This window comes from Phyllobates terribilis, unplaced genomic scaffold (genome assembly GCF_046119375.1).
Source record: "Phyllobates terribilis strain yellow unplaced genomic scaffold, ASM4611937v1 Scaffold_4__5_contigs__length_816908805, whole genome shotgun sequence".
Lineage (NCBI taxonomy): Eukaryota > Metazoa > Chordata > Amphibia > Anura > Dendrobatidae > Phyllobates > Phyllobates terribilis.
The window spans coordinates 213,937,567-213,956,794 of NW_027362764.1; the positions used below are offsets into that span (position 1 = coordinate 213,937,567).

At 39.6% G+C, this 19,228-nt stretch overlaps 2 protein-coding genes across 4 annotated transcripts in view; one reads left to right on the forward strand and one right to left on the reverse strand.

Moving 5' to 3' along the window:
* Positions 1-7,766, forward strand: part of NOD1 (nucleotide binding oligomerization domain containing 1) — a 93,738-nt gene extending 85,972 nt beyond the window's left edge. Inside the window, exons 9-11 of one of the 2 annotated variants that reach the window (XM_073678059.1) lie at positions 292-375; positions 2,730-2,813; positions 4,950-7,766. In XM_073678059.1, the coding sequence (XP_073534160.1) occupies positions 292-375; positions 2,730-2,813; positions 4,950-5,019 (238 nt within the window). In that variant the 3' untranslated portion in view covers positions 5,020-7,766. The remainder of the gene's footprint in view (positions 1-291; positions 376-2,729; positions 2,814-4,949) is intronic. The other variant, XM_073678058.1, reaches the window with a different exon arrangement.
* Positions 7,767-12,376: 4,610 nt separating this feature from the next.
* ZNRF2 (zinc and ring finger 2) overlaps positions 12,377-19,228 on the reverse strand; it is a 99,825-nt gene continuing 92,973 nt past the window's right edge. Inside the window, exon 5 of one of the 2 annotated variants that reach the window (XM_073678063.1) lies at positions 12,377-17,272. The gene's annotated coding sequence lies outside the window, so the exon portion shown is untranslated. Of the gene's footprint in view, positions 17,276-19,228 lie in introns of both variants that reach the window. The other variant, XM_073678062.1, reaches the window with a different exon arrangement.

Here is a 19,228-nt window from a genome sequence, read left to right on the forward strand (position 1 = left end):
CATCATTTTATGTGATCATATCCGGTGATTCATTTTCTTAGTGATAATTTTGTTTTTTATGCTGCAAAATCCTCAGTTTTTATTGTAGATATGTGGTGCATTGCGAAGGGTGAAATTTGCTCAGCATAAGTTGACATGCTGTGGATTTCAAATCCACAACACCAGTCAATTACTCTGTTGATTTTCTCTGCATTGTGTTAATGAGATTCACCGGAATTTATACATGCCAATGCTTTATATCAGAACAAATTTCATGTTTTTATTTGATATTTTCAATATGAATTTTTATAGGTTGACAGAAAACCAATTTACAGATGACGTGGCCCAAAGCTTTGGTGAAATGCTGAAAGTGAACCAGACTCTTCAACACCTGTGGTGAGACTATATATAACAATGGCTGAAATTAGATGTTTCCACATTTTAACATTCCTACCTTTTTTTTCCAAGGCATGCACTGTATAAATATACTTTTTAGTGTATAGCTCTGCAACCCAGGATGTCTGAACCGCCACAATCTGCCCATTTCCCCACACTTTAGATGTGATCAGATAACAGATTTCTACTGTTCGAGTTTTGAAGATGGATTAATGTATTATAATCATCTTAACACAGAGAGACACTTTTTTTCAGTTTGTGTTGTATATTACATGTGTGTATAGACATTGGTGTGAAAACGTGTTTGCCCCCTTCCTGATTTCTTATTCTTTTGCATGTTTGTCACACTTAAATGTTTCAGATCACAAAACAAATTTAAATATTAGACAAAGAGAACACAAGTAACCACAAAATGCAGTTTTTAAATGGAGGTCTTTATTAAGGAAAAAACCTACAGGGCCCTGTGTGAAAAAGTGATTGCCCTCCCCCAAAAATTAACTGTGGTTTATCACATCTTTGGGAAGCTGAGTTTAATTTCTCTAGCCACACACAGGCCTGATTGCTACCACACCTGTTCTCAATCAAGAAATCACTTAAAGGAGTTGTCCACTACTATTTACTCCTTTCTATAATGCCCCCTATGTATTTAACCTGTTGAGGGAAGATTATTTCTAATTACCTTACTTTGTGTTTATGGCCTGTGAGTGGCGCTATCGCTGGCCGCTCACAGGCATCACTTGACCCTCGGCTGCAGCCAGCTCTTCCTTCCGCGCACTCTCCCTCTCTTGCATTCATTGGGAAAGTGCGCGGTGAATGCTGAGCTGTGACGCGCGGGGAAGCCCCGCCCACAGCCCAGCATCCAGCGCAGGGAGCGCATCACAGAGTCATGCCTCACTTGACCTGACATCAGCGGAAGGAAGAGCATGCTGCAACTCGGGGTCAAGTGATGCCTGTGAGCAGCCAGCGATAGCTAGACATCATGCTGCGATTCAAAGAAATTCAGGAACAAATGAGAAACAAAGTAATTGAGCTCTATCAGTCTGGAAAAGGTTATAAAGCCATTTCTAAAGCTTTGGGACTCCAGCGAAAGACAGTGAGAGCCACTATCCATAAATGGTGTAAACATGGAACAGTGGTGAACGTTCCCAAGAGTGGCCAACCGACCAAACTTACCACAAGAGCGTAGCAACGACTCATTCAAGAGGTCACAAAAGACTCTACAGGAATATCCAGAGAACTGCAGGCCTCACTTGCCTTAGTTAAGGTCAGTGTTCATGATGACACTGTAAGAAAGAGACTGGGCAAAAATGTCATGCATGGCAGCGTGCCAAGACGAAAATCACTGCTGAACAAAAAGAACATAAAGGCATGTCTCAGTTTTGACAGAAAACATCTTGATGATTGCCAAGACTTGTGAGGATACTCTGAGGACTGACGAGACAAAAGTTGAACTTTTTGGAAGGTGTATGTCCCATTACATGTAGCGTAGAAGTAACACAGCATTTCACAAAAGGAACATCATACCAATAGTAAAAGATGGTGGTGGTAGTGTGATAGTCTGGGGCTGTTTTGCTGCTTCTGGACCTGGAAGACTTGCTGTGGTAAATGGACCCATGAATTCTGCGGTCTACCAAAAAATCCTGAAGGTGAATGTCTGGCCATCTGTTCGGGACCTCAAGCTGAAGCGCACTTGGGTTATACAGCAGGACAATGATCCGAAACACACCAGCAAGTCCACCTCTGAATGGCTTCCGAAAAACAAAATTTAGACTTTGGTGTGCCCTAGTCAGAGTCCTGACCTTAATCCGATTGAAATGCTGTGGCATTTCCTTAAAAAAGGCGGTTCATGCTTGGAAAACCTCCAATGTTGCTGTATTACAACAATTTTGCAAAGATGAGTGGGCCAAAATTCCTCCAGAGCATTGTAAAATGCTTGATGGCAGTAGTTGCTGCTAAGGGTGGCCCAACCAGTTATGTTTAGGGGGGCAAACACTTTTTCACACAGGGCCCTGTAGGTTTGGATTTCTTTTTCCCTTAATAATAAAGACCTTCATTTAAAAACTGCTTTTTGTGTTTACTATTGCTATCTTTGTCTAATATTGTAATTTGTTTTGTGATCTGAAACATTTTAAGTGTAACAAACATACAAAAGAATAAGAAATCAGGAAGGGGGTAAACACTTTTTCACACCACTGTATGTGTGTATATGTATTTCATTTTCTAAATACAACAATTGCCCCACGAATCGTATTTAGAATATTGCAACAGCAGCTCCATCAAGGACAGATGATGTTTTGTAGATTTTGGTTCAAATGTCTATTTCTCACTGTGTTCTCCATTTCTGTTCATGGCAGGCTAGTTAAAAACCACATCACTAATTATGGTGCCAATATACTGGCAGAAGCCCTGGACCATAACACTGGGTTGGAGGAACTTTGGTGAGTATTAAATCTCCTGTTGTAAGAAACATGTTCACAAACCACATGATCACTAATTTAGTCATAAGTATGAATAACCATATTGTGCAAGACCACCTAGTCTTAAGTCTGATAGATCTGGTTGCAATCTGTATAGTTAGAAGATGACTCACCATGAAGTCTAATAATTCCCCTCTTCTTACTGACCTAAAAAAAATAAACCATGTTGCTAAATCGCAAAGGTCATTATTAGGCCACCAAATCTGAATATTTCCGTTTTTCCTTGCTTCTTAAACTATACTTACATTTAGACTGGATTTTTAGACAATATGTGTTCAATAAAAGTGTATATAATTTTCAGCCACATGTGAGTATTATTAATACTTCCTTACATGATGGGCTCTCTACAGCATTGCAGCTGTACTGGTGGCTTGAGAAATTGGTGGGACCAGAAGTGTCTTGAAGACTTTGTTCTGCCAGCCCTGGTGCATTCTTGTCATTTAGCAGAATCTACTTGAATCTTAGCCGATACAGTGCTAAGCATAAATTTGTACACCTTAACAGATTTGTCATAGTATCAATATTTTCTATGGCATACCATATTACAAAATACTCCCAGAAATGTGGTCCATTGATTGCTAACAAAATTTGATATTTTGCACACCCCAAAAAATTATTTTCCTAACAATTTCATACAAGACCTTGTTGGCAAAAATGACTATACCACAATGAAAGACTTAGGAGCAAAGCTAAAGTTTAGACTACTAAATTCTAATCAATAAGAATTCAACCAATGATAAGTGGTTAGGGCATTACTTAAAGAAATCCCCTTCCCATTTCATGCTGTCAGCAATGGCACCACAAGGAAGAGAAATGTGACAAGACCTGAGAAATAAAATAATGCCTTTACACAAGAAAGGTGACGGCTACAAGAAGATCAGCAAGACTTTACTGAACAGTCAAATTACTTTAGAAAAAAGTGATTTAGAAATGTAACAAAGATGGTGCTGCAACCATTTCACAGAGACGTTCAGGCCGACCGGGGAAGTTAACACCTAAATAGCAGAATCTTCTGATGAGTAGGGTTCAAAAAAAAATCGACATGCAAGTTCACTGCATTTGCTAAAAGTAGACAAACTGGGGTGAGTGTTTCCCGTGACGCAATAGGGCGTACATTGCACAGGATGCATTGGTGTTGTCCACGAATGAAGCCTATCCTAAAGCCCATGCACAAAGAAAGCCTGTCTACAATTTGTCACAGTCCATGCCTAAAATATAGGTAGACTACTGGGACTCTATACTCTGGAGACCAAGATAAAAGTTTATGGAGGTGATGGCTTCAAAATTGTATTTTGTCGCAAAGCTGATGAGTGCAAAAAATGCACATTGCCTATAGTGAAACATGGTGGTGGCAGTGTCCTTATGTGGGGCTGCATGAGGGCTCCTGGTGTCAGGGAGCTACATTTCATTGATAATATCATGAATTCACAGATGACTGCTCTATATTGGAAAGAGAAGATGCTGCCATCACTCTGTGTCCTTGGTAGACGTGCACTTTTCCTAATTGAAAATTATCCAAAACACATATCTAAGGTCACTGATACATTTCTGAAGAAGAACAGGGTGAAAGTAATTAAGTGGCCAGGTATGTCTCCTGATCTGAACCCAATCGAACACCTATGGGGAATTCTGAAGAGACAAGTTGAGCATCACTCTCCATCCAGCATCCAGGACCAAAACGAGGTCTTTTTTGAAGAATGGAAAAACATAGATGTCGCAATATGTCGCCACCTTGTTCTTTCCATGCCTAGAAGGTCCTGTCCTTAAAAATCATGGAGGTCATACACAATACTAGATGTGGTAGTTTTTGATACGGGGTGTAATCCTTTTTTGCATCAACTAATATTTGTAAAACTGAAGATGTTGTCATGAACTTTATATTGTTAACCTTACTTTCATGTAGTGGGATAATGAAAGGTTCTATGAAACTCAGTCTTGTCAAAATGATATATTGATTAAAATCTAACTTTTCAAAGGGGGTGTACTCATTTATGCTAAGCACTGTATATCACTAACATACAACTTTTAAGGGTAAATATCTGTAGGGTGCTTTTTTTAAACTGCAATCAATTTCATACAAAATACTGTTTCTTTCAGTTTACATAACAATCCTCTTACTCTTGATGAGAATGAACCTTTTCAGATGAATTCTAGGATTAAAACCTGATTTGAATATGTGGTCCTGAAGATCTACTAAAACAGAGGAACGTCCGGACCTCACTCCTGTTACATCCTACTGGTCATGGCAATACTCCTTCCAGCATGAAGCCTTACTGCATGTGTAGGGGAAGAGATCCTGATGCCAGCGATGTATAACTTACTGGGCTTTCTGCTGAAGTTTTGACAAGATCTCTCTTCTCTGCTATAGATCTACCTGTATAATTTTGCCCACACCACTGAGTGACAGCTTTCTGTGTACACTGTGCATAGGCAGAAATCTGTCAGTGGTGAGTGCGGAGTTATACAGAGCTCATAAATATGGAGGACTACATGGCAGCAGGTTTACTAGTCCTCTACTGATAAAATCATTGTTTCATCAGCAGACAATATCAAAATTATGGCAAGCAGCTTAGAAAGTGACACACTGTTAAAATCAGGGTGTCTGTCTCTTCATTATGTTTCTCTCAGATTAGGTAGCCAAAACCTGTTGAGATTCCCTTTTAAAGAGCGTCAGCACAAAATGACTGTTCAAACCAAGCATATGCTCTTGGTGCATCCTTGGTGTGACTGAACTGTTCAATGCACCTTCCCACTTGTTTTCCATCTACACTCTCCCCTCCCCTTTTCATTGATTGACAGCTCTGTCGTAAAAAGGAGACCAATGGGCTGACATAGATGGAAAACAAGTGGGTGGGAAGATGCACTGATTATCTGTGGTTGGTTTGAACAGTCATTTGTGCTGACAGACTTCATATAAGAATATTAAATGTACCTACTACATACATGCAGCAGACATACGTGTTTTAGACTCTGTTACAATCGACAAGAAAATTAATTTATTTAAGGTATAAATAAATAGCGATAGAACAGTAGGTCTGTGGCCACTAATCCCATTTCAAAGATTAGAGAAGAGAATGAGGCATGTTGTTGGCTGTTTAGTCAATCCCGCAGTTTTATTACTTGACTCCATTAGCATTTGGAATCACATTTCTTGTTGGGGTTGATGGCTTGCGTAATTTACAAGGAGAAGCACAAACGACATAGATGACATCTAGCTGTGCTGTCATTCCAGCCCCCCATGACACATGTAGACTGCCCCATCCTTAAAGAGAATTTGCCAGCAGATATTTGCTATGTAATCCGAGACTAGCATTATGTAGGGACAGAGAGCCTGATTCCAGCAAATGTATCACTTACTGAGCTGCTCGGTGTAGTTTTGATAGAATCTGTTTTCTCTGCTGGTCAGAATGCTGAGTTCTGTATAACGTCACCCACATCTGATCTGCAGCTTTCTGTGCACACTGTACACTGTCAGGAAGCTGCCAGTCAATGTTAGAGGTGGAGTTACATAGATTAGCTGGACTGGACTGCACGTGAGAACTAGTCCTCTTGTGATAATCTCCTGTATTGAATCTATAGCAAGCTGCCATGCAAGTGACACATTTCTGGAATCAGGCTCTCTGCCACTACATTATTCTTTTCCCAGATTAAATAGCAAAAACCTGATGGCTGATTTCCTTTACGATTCCATGAACATCACTATTGTCTCCAGGCATTACAACTTTAAGGCAGGCTTTATTCCGAGGATAATGTGGAAAATAGCAGCTGGATGCATTAGGGTATGTTTGGCTATGCTAGGACCCCTTTACCTTGAAACAGAATAACCCTGCCACTGTTGTAAATGCTAGGAAAATCTCATGAGGGAGTGGGTAACTAGAAGAATATTAAAAGGATCTTCTCAAGTTTAGACATTATCCCCAATCTGTTGGATAGGAGATAAACTTTCCAGATGCTGGACCCCAACAGATCCCTAGAACCGTGTGAATGGAGCAATGGTTGATCATGCGCACTGCCACCTCATTCATTGTTATGGGAGGGCCAGAGACCTGCTGGCACTCTACTATCTCAGATTGTCACATTATAAAGAGATGGGGCAACAGTGCACATGATCGACTGGCACTCTACTTCTCAGGATCAGTGGGGGCCACTGCGGTCGGACACCTGTCAGTCAGTAAGTTATCTTCCAAAGTTGAGCAACTTTGAACAAGTAATTCTTTTTAGCCCTCCATGCACAGTAAAATGTGTATTAATAAATAAGGTGCATATCTAGTGGAGGATAGATGCCCCCCAAAAATATAGCCAAAATATTCAGAGGCACAGCTAGTGTAACAACCTAAACCTTTGCCCTGGCTGAAGGAAAACCTGGCTATTAGTAATCCTATTATGCTAGATGATCTTAATTTACATGATCCCATACCACCCCTTCCACAGTGGAAAAATTATACATTGTAGTAAACAGGATTAAAACATATTTCATTAATAGTATAGCAGAAAATAAGTGAATTCATACTACTGCCCATTGCATTTATATTTGCTACATTTTTCTCATTGACTATAATTTCCTATAGTCAGTTCTAAGACCACTTTTAATGTTAAAATAAGATGAGACGCTCTGGTTTATGTGGATAAAAATAAAACCCTCAATGTGTGATTGTAACATAAGTGCACACCAAAGCTTTTTAACAACATATATATTTTTATATATTTTTTTTAATGTCTTATACATGCTTAGCATGTAACCAGATTCACATTTTGAATATGAAATGCTGATGTTTGTAATATTTATTTACAACTATTTTTTCTTTATGTACAATAAATGCTGATATTTTACACAATCTTATTTGCATATTCCTTAATGTAAATCTTTATGCAGCCTTTGTATTCTAATAAACAGATTTTTCCAGGTTGTAAAATTACTGTAAATTTATTAGATGTCCAGAAATTCTTAGAATTATTCCATTTACATAGCTGCAGCATAATGCATAGTCACAGGAAATGCGGGTGAGAAAAACTGTAGTTACTTTGCATTTAGAAAGGTAGCATCCTCCAGACATCCATCTGATGGCCACAGTCAGCAAAAACGGAATTAAAGGGGTTTTCCCATAAACAAAGTTAATCTCAATCAACATTTTAATCAATAGATTTTAGAATAAGTTCCACAATTTGATGTGTTAAAAAATTGTTCGTGTACTGAGATAACCTTATAAATGTGCCCCTGCTGTGTACTGTGTAATGGCTGTGTCTGACCGTACAGGAACATGGTCTGATCATACCACAGCTCCTGGGCAGGGGGGAAGCAAGAGAGTATACAGACAGGACAGCATGGGATCACAGCTGATTCTTCCTGTGAAGTGAAACATTGCTTAAAAACAGGGAAATGTTTTACCTTACAAAAAGAATCATCTGTGATCCTGTGCTGTACTGTCTGTGTACTCTTTTGCTCCCCCCCTGCCCAAGAGATGTGGTATGATCAGACCATGTTCCTATACGGTCAGACACAGCCATTACACAGTACACAGCAGGGGCACGTTTATAAGGTTATCTAAGAGCAGAAACAGGTATTTTTAACATAACTAATTGTGGAATTTATTTTTAGTCCAAGCTCTATTAATTAAAATATACTTTGTGCGGAAAACCCCTTTTCATTGCTTCAGCGAATGCTTCCACAATTTGAGCATCCGGCAGCAGTGGGCTATACATTACTGAAGCGGATGCTCACAATTGTCCGTACGGACTTTAGTCTTGTGTATAAAAAACAATTATATATTTTTTAGCCTCCTGAAGAACTTCCACCTCCTGGGCTGATGCTATTTCCTGGTGTAATTTGGGACTCTAAAGACTTTTTTTTCTCTTATGCAACATGCTTCAGTGACCACAGTGTGACTACTTCATGGCTCATCTGTACAAATTGTACATGGTTCCACTTTACAATAGCCCTGGCAGTTAACTGGGGTAGATGAAGAAAATTCACAAAACTGGCTTGTGACAAAAGCAGGCATTGTATGGTGGTGTTATGATTAAACGTATGTAGAGTCCTTGGCACCATACTTGATATTATGCACCACTTTACAATAGGTGGGGTTAAAGCACATGGTTTCTATAATTTTGACCATATTGTACAGTTTCTCAATACAGAGAAATGAGCTTTCCACCTCATGCAAGGGCCTAGTCAATATAATGAAGAAAAAGTGTATATTAATTTTCTCATGACTGGGGTATTTTATTCCCAACCAATATGTCAACATATTGAATGATGACTTTGAATAACTTTCAAATATTCCTTTGTCTATCAAAATTGAGTTTTAAGTATCTGAAAGGGTATTCTCAAGTTGTCTCTTAAACACCTCAAAACTATGCAGTCTCTCCTTACTTTCTGGTTGATTGGGGGGTGCTCCTCCTTGAGTGACAGTTCTAGTGAGCAGCTTCATTCTACTATTACATATTAACGGTCTGTTATTGTTTGTTCTGAGTCCACACTGTTATCACAGAGGCATTTGAACAAGCACAAAGCTCAGGAAAGTTAGAGCCAGGACTAGGAGAACTGCTATATAAACTGCTGACACAGGGATTGTGAATCTACAAGACTGATAAGAGCGCTTTTCCTAAGTGCAGATAACAGGTATCATCTTAATGTACACAGTCCGCATCACCCCTATTAATATCCCCGAGAGGATTATGCAATTTTACAAAAATACAGTAAATAGCTGATGAAGGTCCATTATCGACAGAAACGTCATTAGCTGTTTTCACGGACTGTTCCTGTTTGTAAATAAAATCCACATTCCTTTGCAAAGCATTATATTGAGTGCAGAGTTTTTGTACTGATAAGAGCACTTTGGTCAGGAGCTGAGAGGGAGGGAGATGAGCAGTAAACTGTTGTATAGAGATCAATGGGCTAGAGAGAGCAGACTGGTATGTTAAAGTGAATCTGTCAGTAGGATTTCACCCTCCAATCTCTACATAGCAATACCTTTAAGTGGCCAGTCCCTTACTCTCTCACTAAGAAATCAGCATTTGAATTGATAGGCAAATGAGGCTGTAGATCTGAAGCCTCTTTCACTCCAGCTCTATTCCCCGCCCAGCGTGCTACCTTCTCAGCCTCTATGCTGTGTGACTTCAGGCAAAGTAGTTGTCCGTCAAGATGGAGTAAGCGGTTCTGGGTGAGAAATAGAAGTAGTGACAGAGGCTTCAGAGCTACAAATAGTTCTTCAGAATCATTTGCATATCAATTCAAACACTGATTTCTCAGAAATGGAGTAATGGACTGTCCACATAAAGGTATTGCTGGACTTGTGTTTGAAAGAGTTACACACAAAGGTATAGAATTTGGGGGCAAAATCCTGCTGCTAGATTCCCTTTACTCCTTTCCTGGAATGGAACGGCTGTGTACTCTTGGTAAGGGTATGGCTTTGGCTACAGACATTTTTTTTTTATAACTTTTGATTTTTTTCAGCGCCTTCTCTTTTTTCATGGAACAGGATTGTTTTACAGGGAATGAATGATCCAGAATATAATACGTTCCCAACCTTCGATCACAGTGACAATATAAATTAATATGTGGACCCACAGAGGTCTGTTCCTGGCATAACTGTACGTAGCGAAGCTTGGAGTGGTAACTGAAGAGGGTGTGAACACGTATGCCCAGTTCAGTGCTGCCTGCTAATTAGTCAGCTTGCCTTTCACATCCACTTTTTTTTCTGCTTAACCTTAACTTCCTCCTTCATGTTTCAGAGCTGCGCATTCTTCCACAAAATTGTAGTTTAGTATAAGATGGCTAGAATATAATATTATTAGAGATGATAGATTAATTAGCATATGCCATCATTTAATGAGTGGACGGTCGACTGCCAGAACCTCAAAGTCTGCAGAAAGGAGGAGATGCGGTACTGCTAAAGTGTTGTGGATCCTTTGGAGTTTTTCCTGCCCGGCTGTGCTCATGTCTACCCTCCGTGCATTAGGCCGGACAGACTTCCTTTTTTTTTTTTTAAATCGTTTTTTTCCAACCTTAAGCTTTGTTGCACTTCCCTCCATGGTGGGTAGATTGGAAAGCCCCTCATTCTCTGAGGAGTCCAAGAGGTTATAGTTTCATTATCATATTATGAAGTAGACAATCCCCTTTCCCTCTGTGCTCAGTGTCTTACCTTTCTCCTCCGGTAAGATGGTTCTTCTCAGTTACTGCAGTATGCTGTATGACATCTGAGAGAGGATGCCCGGTGCGTGATCAATCTAGTAACATACTAAGTCGTACAATGCATTTCCAAATTTGTATTTTTCCTGTGTGCCTAGTCCTGAGGGTGTATATTGATACCGTAGGGTCTTCTGCCTCAACCCACTTTTCACTTGTACGGTAATATAATCCCATCCACTCCTCTTCATGGAGACTTAATGAGAATTCAGTCTAAGATGCAGTTTTCAAGCAGACACAAAGGGCATTTGCAGCTGTTTTTTTTTTTGTCTAGGTTTTAGTGTTTTGCTTTTTTTTTTTTTAATTAAATTCATTTTTCCATTTGTGCTTTCTTTTGAAGTCTATTCGATATATTAAAGTTTTTTTAATATTCCCCTTTGTGAGCAGAATTTAGGGTTTCAAGATGTTTCCGGCAGATTAATTTCTCGAAAATTTTATTCCAACAGCCTCTCGTGTGTTATGTATGCCAGTAAATTGTGCAAAAATGTTGACATTTTGGAAAATCTGCAACTTTCTATGCTAAAGTCTTCAGACAAAAAAAATAACCCCTTTTTTGACTTTGCGCAAAATTTAGGAACCACGTGCACCTTTTTGCTTTGACACAAAAGACATCAGCAATGATCACAACATAGAAAGAAAAGTGACAAAAAAAAGGCCCATAATCTTCCATCAAGGATTTGATTGAGCAAAGCACCAGCTTGACTTGAGAGGTAATTTAAAGGGATTGTCCAGCCTTAGGTTACATGTCTGCAGGCACAGAGTGACTGCACACTTGTGAATCCTCACATCGCGCGCACTGCAAGGATTCTCCGGTGCTGGGAGCAGGCAGTCTGTGACCGCAAGTATGCAATCTTATGGCCACATTCCAACTAGACGGTATCTGGACTCATGCAATACACTTGCATTAAGCAAGGCCATGCACTTCTAGTCGGCATGTGATTGTACGTGCGCAATTCAGATACTTGCATCCACCGATGGCACTGGAGAATCCTCACAGTGTGCGATGTGAGGATTTACAAGTCTACAGGCTTTAAGGGGTTTTGAGATTACAACTTACTACTTATCCTGTGGAAAGGGGGACAAATGTCTGGTGAGGGACAAAACACTAAAATCCCCAACAATCATGAAACCTGGGGTCGCCGAGTCCAGCATCTGAATGGAACAACTGTCAAGTAGGCATACTACTGCTCTGTACAAATTCAGTGAGGCAGACGAAGATAGCCAAGTGCTGTACAAATGATCAAGGGCTCTGAAAATGATCGACCGCTGTCCCTCTGCTCTTTTCAAGATGCTGAATATACAAGGAGAAGGATATACAAGGATAATCACAGCGCAGAGCTGGAGGAAAGCGTCCAAATTTTTATTGACACAGGCTGTACTATACAGTAGCAGAGTGCAGATAGGGAGGAGAGCACACATGGGAGTCTGCAGGGCGAAGAAAGGATGAATTATAAACAGGGCTGTGGAGTCGGAATAAAATGGGTACAGTAGTCCTAAAATATATAATAAATCGTTACAGTAGTACAATGCAGGATGCGCTGTAAATGTTTTCATAAGAATTTGGGAAAGTTATGAAATGTCCTATAAATATCTGCTCTGTTCCTGATCTAAGGGTCTGGGCTTTTAGTTGAGATGAATCTCTGCTGCACTTTATGTACACGCTCAGTAGTGAGGCCGGGCTGTGGAGTCTGATAAATAGAGGAGTTGGAGGTTTGGCTTACCGACTCCACAGCCCTGATCATCAAGGACAATTGAGTGTATAGAGCGTAAAGAGAAACTAGTCACATTCTGCAGGAAAAGAGCAATCATTCCTCAGTATATCTCTCTCAGCACAAGGCAGAAAAAAAAAAAAGTCAAGCTGCAGTACCTGGGAACGGCCACTACAGTGTATAGCGCTGGAGTGTTCTTGCTTTGTACAATACTTCCAGCAGCTATGGGAGCGGTGAACAGCTGATCGGTAAGGTGCCAGATGAAGGGCCCACTGAGTTCATACTGTAGAGTAGATGATTTGTGTAGAACTATCCTACATAGGTCATTAGTATCAGTCTTGAACACACACTATTTTTTTTACTAGGCAATCCCTTTAAATTCCATGTTAGCAGAATAGTAGCCAATTTTTGTTCCGAGTCGTAACCATTATCAGCATTTTTTAATTCTTAATTTTCCATCTTAATGAACTAACATCTCCAATTCAACTGGTACATGTAAATGTACACTTTAAAAATACTGCAACACTTTAGTGCCAGTCTGACCAAGCTATAGTACAAGGCGTTTTCATTTCTGAGTTAAAAGGAAGGTTTTTGCTATGCAATCTGAAGACAGCATGCTGTAGAGGTTAACACACAGATTTCAGGCATGCCTCTCTTATCAAGCTCCATGGTTGTGTTTGATTAGAATGATTGTTTTATCACAAGGAGCTTATCATTGCTGTGACTTGCTGGTTAATGAGACCTGGTCTATCTCCGCCCCTTCCTGTGATAATCACCGCACTGTCTATAGACATTGTATATACAGAGCCTGGTGTGGGCGGGGGCAGCTTCCTCAGCTCTGCTGCATTGATAAATCTGATTGTGTGAGAACGGCTGCACCCAGTAATCTAAGTGATACATTGTTGGATTCAGTTTCTCTTTGCCTACATTATGCTGCTCTCAGATGAAGTAGCAAAAACCTGCTGACAGATTCCCTTTAAAAAGCATTGCAAAAGGAAGTTAAATGAAACTTGAGTGAAAACAAAAAAAATAAATAAGAAAAAAGACAAACATCATCAATGTTTTCATAGATTGAGACGACTGAACAAGATCCAGCACACGATTTCCTTTACTTTCAAAGTAGCAGTAAAAATAATCTCATACAATAACAAGGTTACAACACATTAATTACAGCATTTTATGTACCATAATGGCCAATAATAATTACCCGTAAATTAAAATTAATTTACCACTTTAAAAAAACTGAACTTGTATTCTAAAAAAAAAAAAAAAATAATTGCATAGCTGCAATATTATGGTGTATTGAATTTATTATTCAGAACTTGCAACACATAGGACACACTGTATTAACCCTTTCATCCCTGAGTTTAATGGACTTACCTGCACTTCATAAGTAATACAAAGAAAGCGCCATAATTTGCCAAGCAGATCTTACGGCATATACAAATCGTAGTATGTTATTAAGCTGTTAAAAAGAATCTTTTTCATTCTATATAGTTTTGCATGCTTTTCGATTAGGCTATCTCTTAACATTAAAATGTTAAGCAGACACATTCACTAAATTCAATATGGAAACCAGAAGACGGTAGTGGTGGCTTTACTATGCTAAAAAAGTTGTGTACATGCCTTCCACCAAATCGATTTTGTTTTTAGACACATTTGGCGCTTTAGTGTCTAGAAAAGGGGGTGACGCTTAGAGCTCTTAAGTTTATAATTATCCCCTATCCATGGGATAGAGGATGAGTTTCTGATTGCTGGACCTCCCCAATCGATCCTGAGAACTGAGGCTGTGAAGAGCCCCACGTGAATAGACTGGTGGTTGATCATGCACACTGCCGCTCCATTCATTTTTATGGGTGTGCCGAAGATCAACCAAGTGCCGTGCTCGACTATCTCCTGCAGTCCCATTACTAATGAGTGGAGCAGAAGTGCGCATGATTGACCACCCTGCCATTCGCATGGGGCTCTTCGGAGCCCCTATTTTCTGGATGGTTGGTGATCACATCGATTAAACCCCTAGCAATCAGGAAGTTATCCCCTATTCATTTGATGGGGGATAACTTTCGAACTTGAGAATACCTCTTTATATGAGCCAACAAAAAGCCAAAGTTTTGGTGTAAAAGAAAGCCACCCAAAAGGTGGCATAAGGAAGTGACTAACTTGTCTAGCAATGTGCACCAAAATTATCATTCAGAATGATCCGGTATGATAAATTTGGCACATCTATTTTTTTTTCCATTATATGGAGCGCTTAGTAGTAGTCATAATGGATTGTAATTCAACTCTAGTGTGGAACTCCAGGAGAGTTTTCAACTAAATACTGAGAAAGCGCTCAATTACTCATCTCTTCTACAGAACAACATCGTTAGTTACTTCCGTAAAGGAGACCTGGCAGCTCTTCTTGATTTTAGCAAAGATTTTTATTTCACATAAAAAAACAATTCTGGAGCATCTTTGCAAAGCGCTGTTCTGGTCTTATTCTTCCAAGAAATGCATTATTAAATTACGGTACTAGTTGGGGCGTGTTCCCACAGAGTCTGATCACTGATTGGACAATGTCACAGTACCAGATTGTAGGAACACCTCTGACAACAGGAGAAGTTAGGAAACAAAACTGGAAACAAATGGGTTAACCTGCACCGTGGTTTGTCCTGATGAAGAGGTTGTAAACCTCGAAATGCATTGACGAATAGACCGCATACATCTGGGTTCTGCTTTTCTCATCCTTAATTGATGGCAGCGCAGGTTAACCCTTTTGTTTCCAGTTTTGTTTCCCCGATTTTCCTCGTGGGTCTACAGCAGCCAAAGTCTTATTAGTGGTTGCGTGTACACAACCAAACCAGGGGCATGTCCTCTAATTTTATACCCAGATAAGACCCTATTGCGCTTTTCGTCCTTTCCAGTGTTTTCTCTTCACTTAACAGAAGTTACGCTCAGTTGTCAAGTTATTTCTGCATTTCTAAGAGGAATACCAGCAATGATGCAAGAGAAGAGATGCTTCAGAACTGTTAGAATCATAGAATGGTAGAGTTGGAGGGGACCGAGTCCAGTGTCATGGTGTCCAACCCTCTGCTCAATGCAGGAGTCACTAAACCATCTCAGACAGATGTCTGACCAGCCTATGATGAAGACATCCATTGAAGGGGAACTCACCACCTCTCGTGGCAGCCTGTTCCACTCATTGGTCATCCTCACTGTCAAAAAGTTTTTTCTAATATCTAATCTGTATCTCCTCCCATTCAGTTTCATCCCATTGCTTCTAGTCTTTCTTTGTGCAAATGAGAATAAATCTGATCCCTCTATACTGTGACACTCTTCAGATATTTGTAGACAGCTATTAAGTCTCCTTTCAGTCTTCTTTTTTGCAAGCTAAACATTCCCAAATCCTCTAACCGTTCCTCATAGGACATAGTTTGCTGTTCGCTCACCATCCACCATCCTAGTAGCTCCATGCACCATAATAGTGCAGAGACACGAGTACCAAATATTTGTGGCAGGATTCATTATGTTTGAGTTTGTAACTTTCTAAGGCTGCATTCACACAGTGGGGTTTTTTTTGCCATGATTTTTCTGCTACATTGATCTCTACATAGACTTCCACAACCGCTATAGCAATGTGTTATTTTGTGTAAGGTTCACTTCAAGCTCTGCTCTGATATCACATGGACAGACAGCATTGTCTTTTGCATACGTCACAAGCATTTTAGGGATGTAAACATACCAACTGCTTTAGGTTTAATGGCACTTTGATGGCTTATGTTCCCTGACTAAATATATATATTTAAAAAAAACAAAAAACACAAAAATATCACCGCTCAGATGCAGGTTGTGGCTCTGAGATGAAAGGGTTAATCGGTAGGAAGATATGCTTTAGTATGGTAATCAGCTTCTGGAGGCATGGAGCCAAAGTCCGCATATGTAGACACTAAACAGACACAAAAATGGTGGATATGGAATGGTGGATTTTTTGTGCGCCCTCTACTACTAGGGCGCACAAAAAAAAAAAAAAAAAAATTTCACATTTTGTCTTCTCAAAGTACAAAAATGGGTCTGTACCGTAAAAACCATGAACGGTTAGGATTTTGGCATCTAAAAAGGAAAATATATAGATTAACAATAAAAGAAAGAAAAACATTTTTTAGAGATGTTCTCAGTCCAGAAAAAAAATTGCCTTACTGGCTCCTGGCTTGCGTAGGTCAATAAAAAAAAGCTGAATGCAGGGGCAAGAGTTAACTTTGGCCTACAGTATGTATGGTTCATTAATAGGAATGGTGGGGCACAAGTGCGTTGTCGTCTTCAACAGGATGTGCAGCATTTTGAAAATCCCTGTGTGCATCCTTCCATAGTGAACGTTTGGCACACTGATCTCTGAGGAAATCTAGAGTTTCTCATCTTCACTGAATCTAGATTCCCAGCAACATGAAGGTCTAAGGCAAGGAGGCCTGTAATGCCCCTTCTCAGGATAGTCACAGCAGATGGATATCTGTTCCTTAGGTAATTCTCTTCTTACCAGCAGAATAATAAAGCTACTGGGGAAAAAAATATATATATACATGGTTAGTATAAATATAATACATCTGTCAATCAGTAATAAAAATTCTGCTCAACATGTAGAAAAAAAAAACAAGATTCAAATTGCTGCAATACCAAATGTCACCATCAGGAGGCAGAGTCATGTCCTAGAAATGTCCTTTAGCTTCAGGTGATTGGTCAGTTTTAGATTTTAACCAAATTCAGATTCTAATAATGAAATAAATAATTGGTTCCAATCTCTAATCAAATCATCTTTGTGACTTTCTTTTCTCCATTGAGAATACGCCGCACTGTTGAGCTATACATAATAATTTTACAACATTGGTACAAAGATATTGTAAAAAAACAACAACTTGTATTTTACAGTTCTACGAAACATTGCATGGACAGTTTCTACATGAAAACCACCATGTTAAACAAGAGTGATACAGGATATTAAATGAGAATACAAAAGGAACGGGTTTTCCCTACTGCACACAGTTTCAGTCTGCAGCAGCAGCCAAAAATGTTCCTCAGCCATTAGAGGGTAGCCAGCATCAGAAACCAAGTGTGTGTGTTAAATATATTTTTGGCAATGGTTTTAATTGCAATGTGTATTAAAAAACAAAACAAATTTAAATCTTGCTATTTTCACACTAATCTTGCTATTTTTAGACTAACCTCCTGTTTAAGGAAACAACATATGTACATAGCCACAATAACCTGACTATATTTGAATTGAAGAATCTAATGTGCAAAAGTTTTGAAGGGACTTCTAATGTGAATGGTGGATCCTGGATTATCCACTGTGCGCAGAGGTGTTATCTGTCATTATAATCCTGCTTCTGCTGATAAGGAGTCTGCTGAAAACTCTTCCTGAAATCACAGGAAGTAGGAGTATAAAAAAGAAAAGCCCCTATGTTTAATGTAAAAATTGCAAGGTTACTACCGTATTTTTTAAAAAATATTGTAATATTGGGGAAAAAAGAAAACCATTGGCAAAATTATTTAACCCCTTAACGACCGCCGATATGCATTAAAACGGCGCCGTTAAGGGGCCTTATTCCCTCATTGCCTTTTTAAAACGGCGATCGGGGATAAGGTTATAACTCCCTACAGAGTCGGAAAATCTTGAGGGCAGCTGAGACCCTGGAGAACATGATCAGGGCCGAATTTTCCAGTCCTCGATCACGTGATCGCTGTTATTCAGTGAATAACGCCGATCACTATAAAAAAAAAAAAAAAAAAAATGATGTCCCCTGAGCCCCCCGTGCCTCTACCATCCCCCGGCCCTCCGCGTCATCTTCCTGTAAAAAAAAAAAAAATGGCAGAAGCATGTGCAGATCTAAATTTTTCCTATTGGTTCCTTTTAGACCCTATCAGTGTGATCAAAAGCAAAAAATTAGTAAGTCAAATCCCAATTTATCACCCCCTTAGCTAAAAGTTATAAAATATATATATATTTTTTTAATTTTTTCCATTCTTTGCGGTTAGGGTTGGGGCTATGATGACGATATGACAACTAGTGATGAGCGCAAGTGCTCGCTACTCAAGTTTGCATCGGGTGCTCGGGTATGCACAGAGTATCGGGGTGCCCGAGTCCCAGCCCCATGTTTCGCGGCTGTTATACAGCCAAAAAAGATAAACGTGGGGATTGCCTGCCTGCCATACACGGGCAATCCCTGCATGTTTTTTTTTTGGGTGTCACTGGTCAGAATTGTAAAATTTGGCCTACTCATTAAGGTCAAAATTGTCTCAGTCGCTAAGGCGTTAAAAAATACATGTAAACACAACAAAAACCTGAATTAAGCAGTAGGTAGCTTTCTGATAATTGCTAAGTGTGAATTGAGCCAAATAGCCTTACTACAATCTTCAGAGTGTTAGCCACCAGAATTTAGAAAGGTGGGTGCTGTAAACACACAGCGGCATGATCAAGTTCCATTTCTCCCCGCAGAAGTGGTCTCAAACTC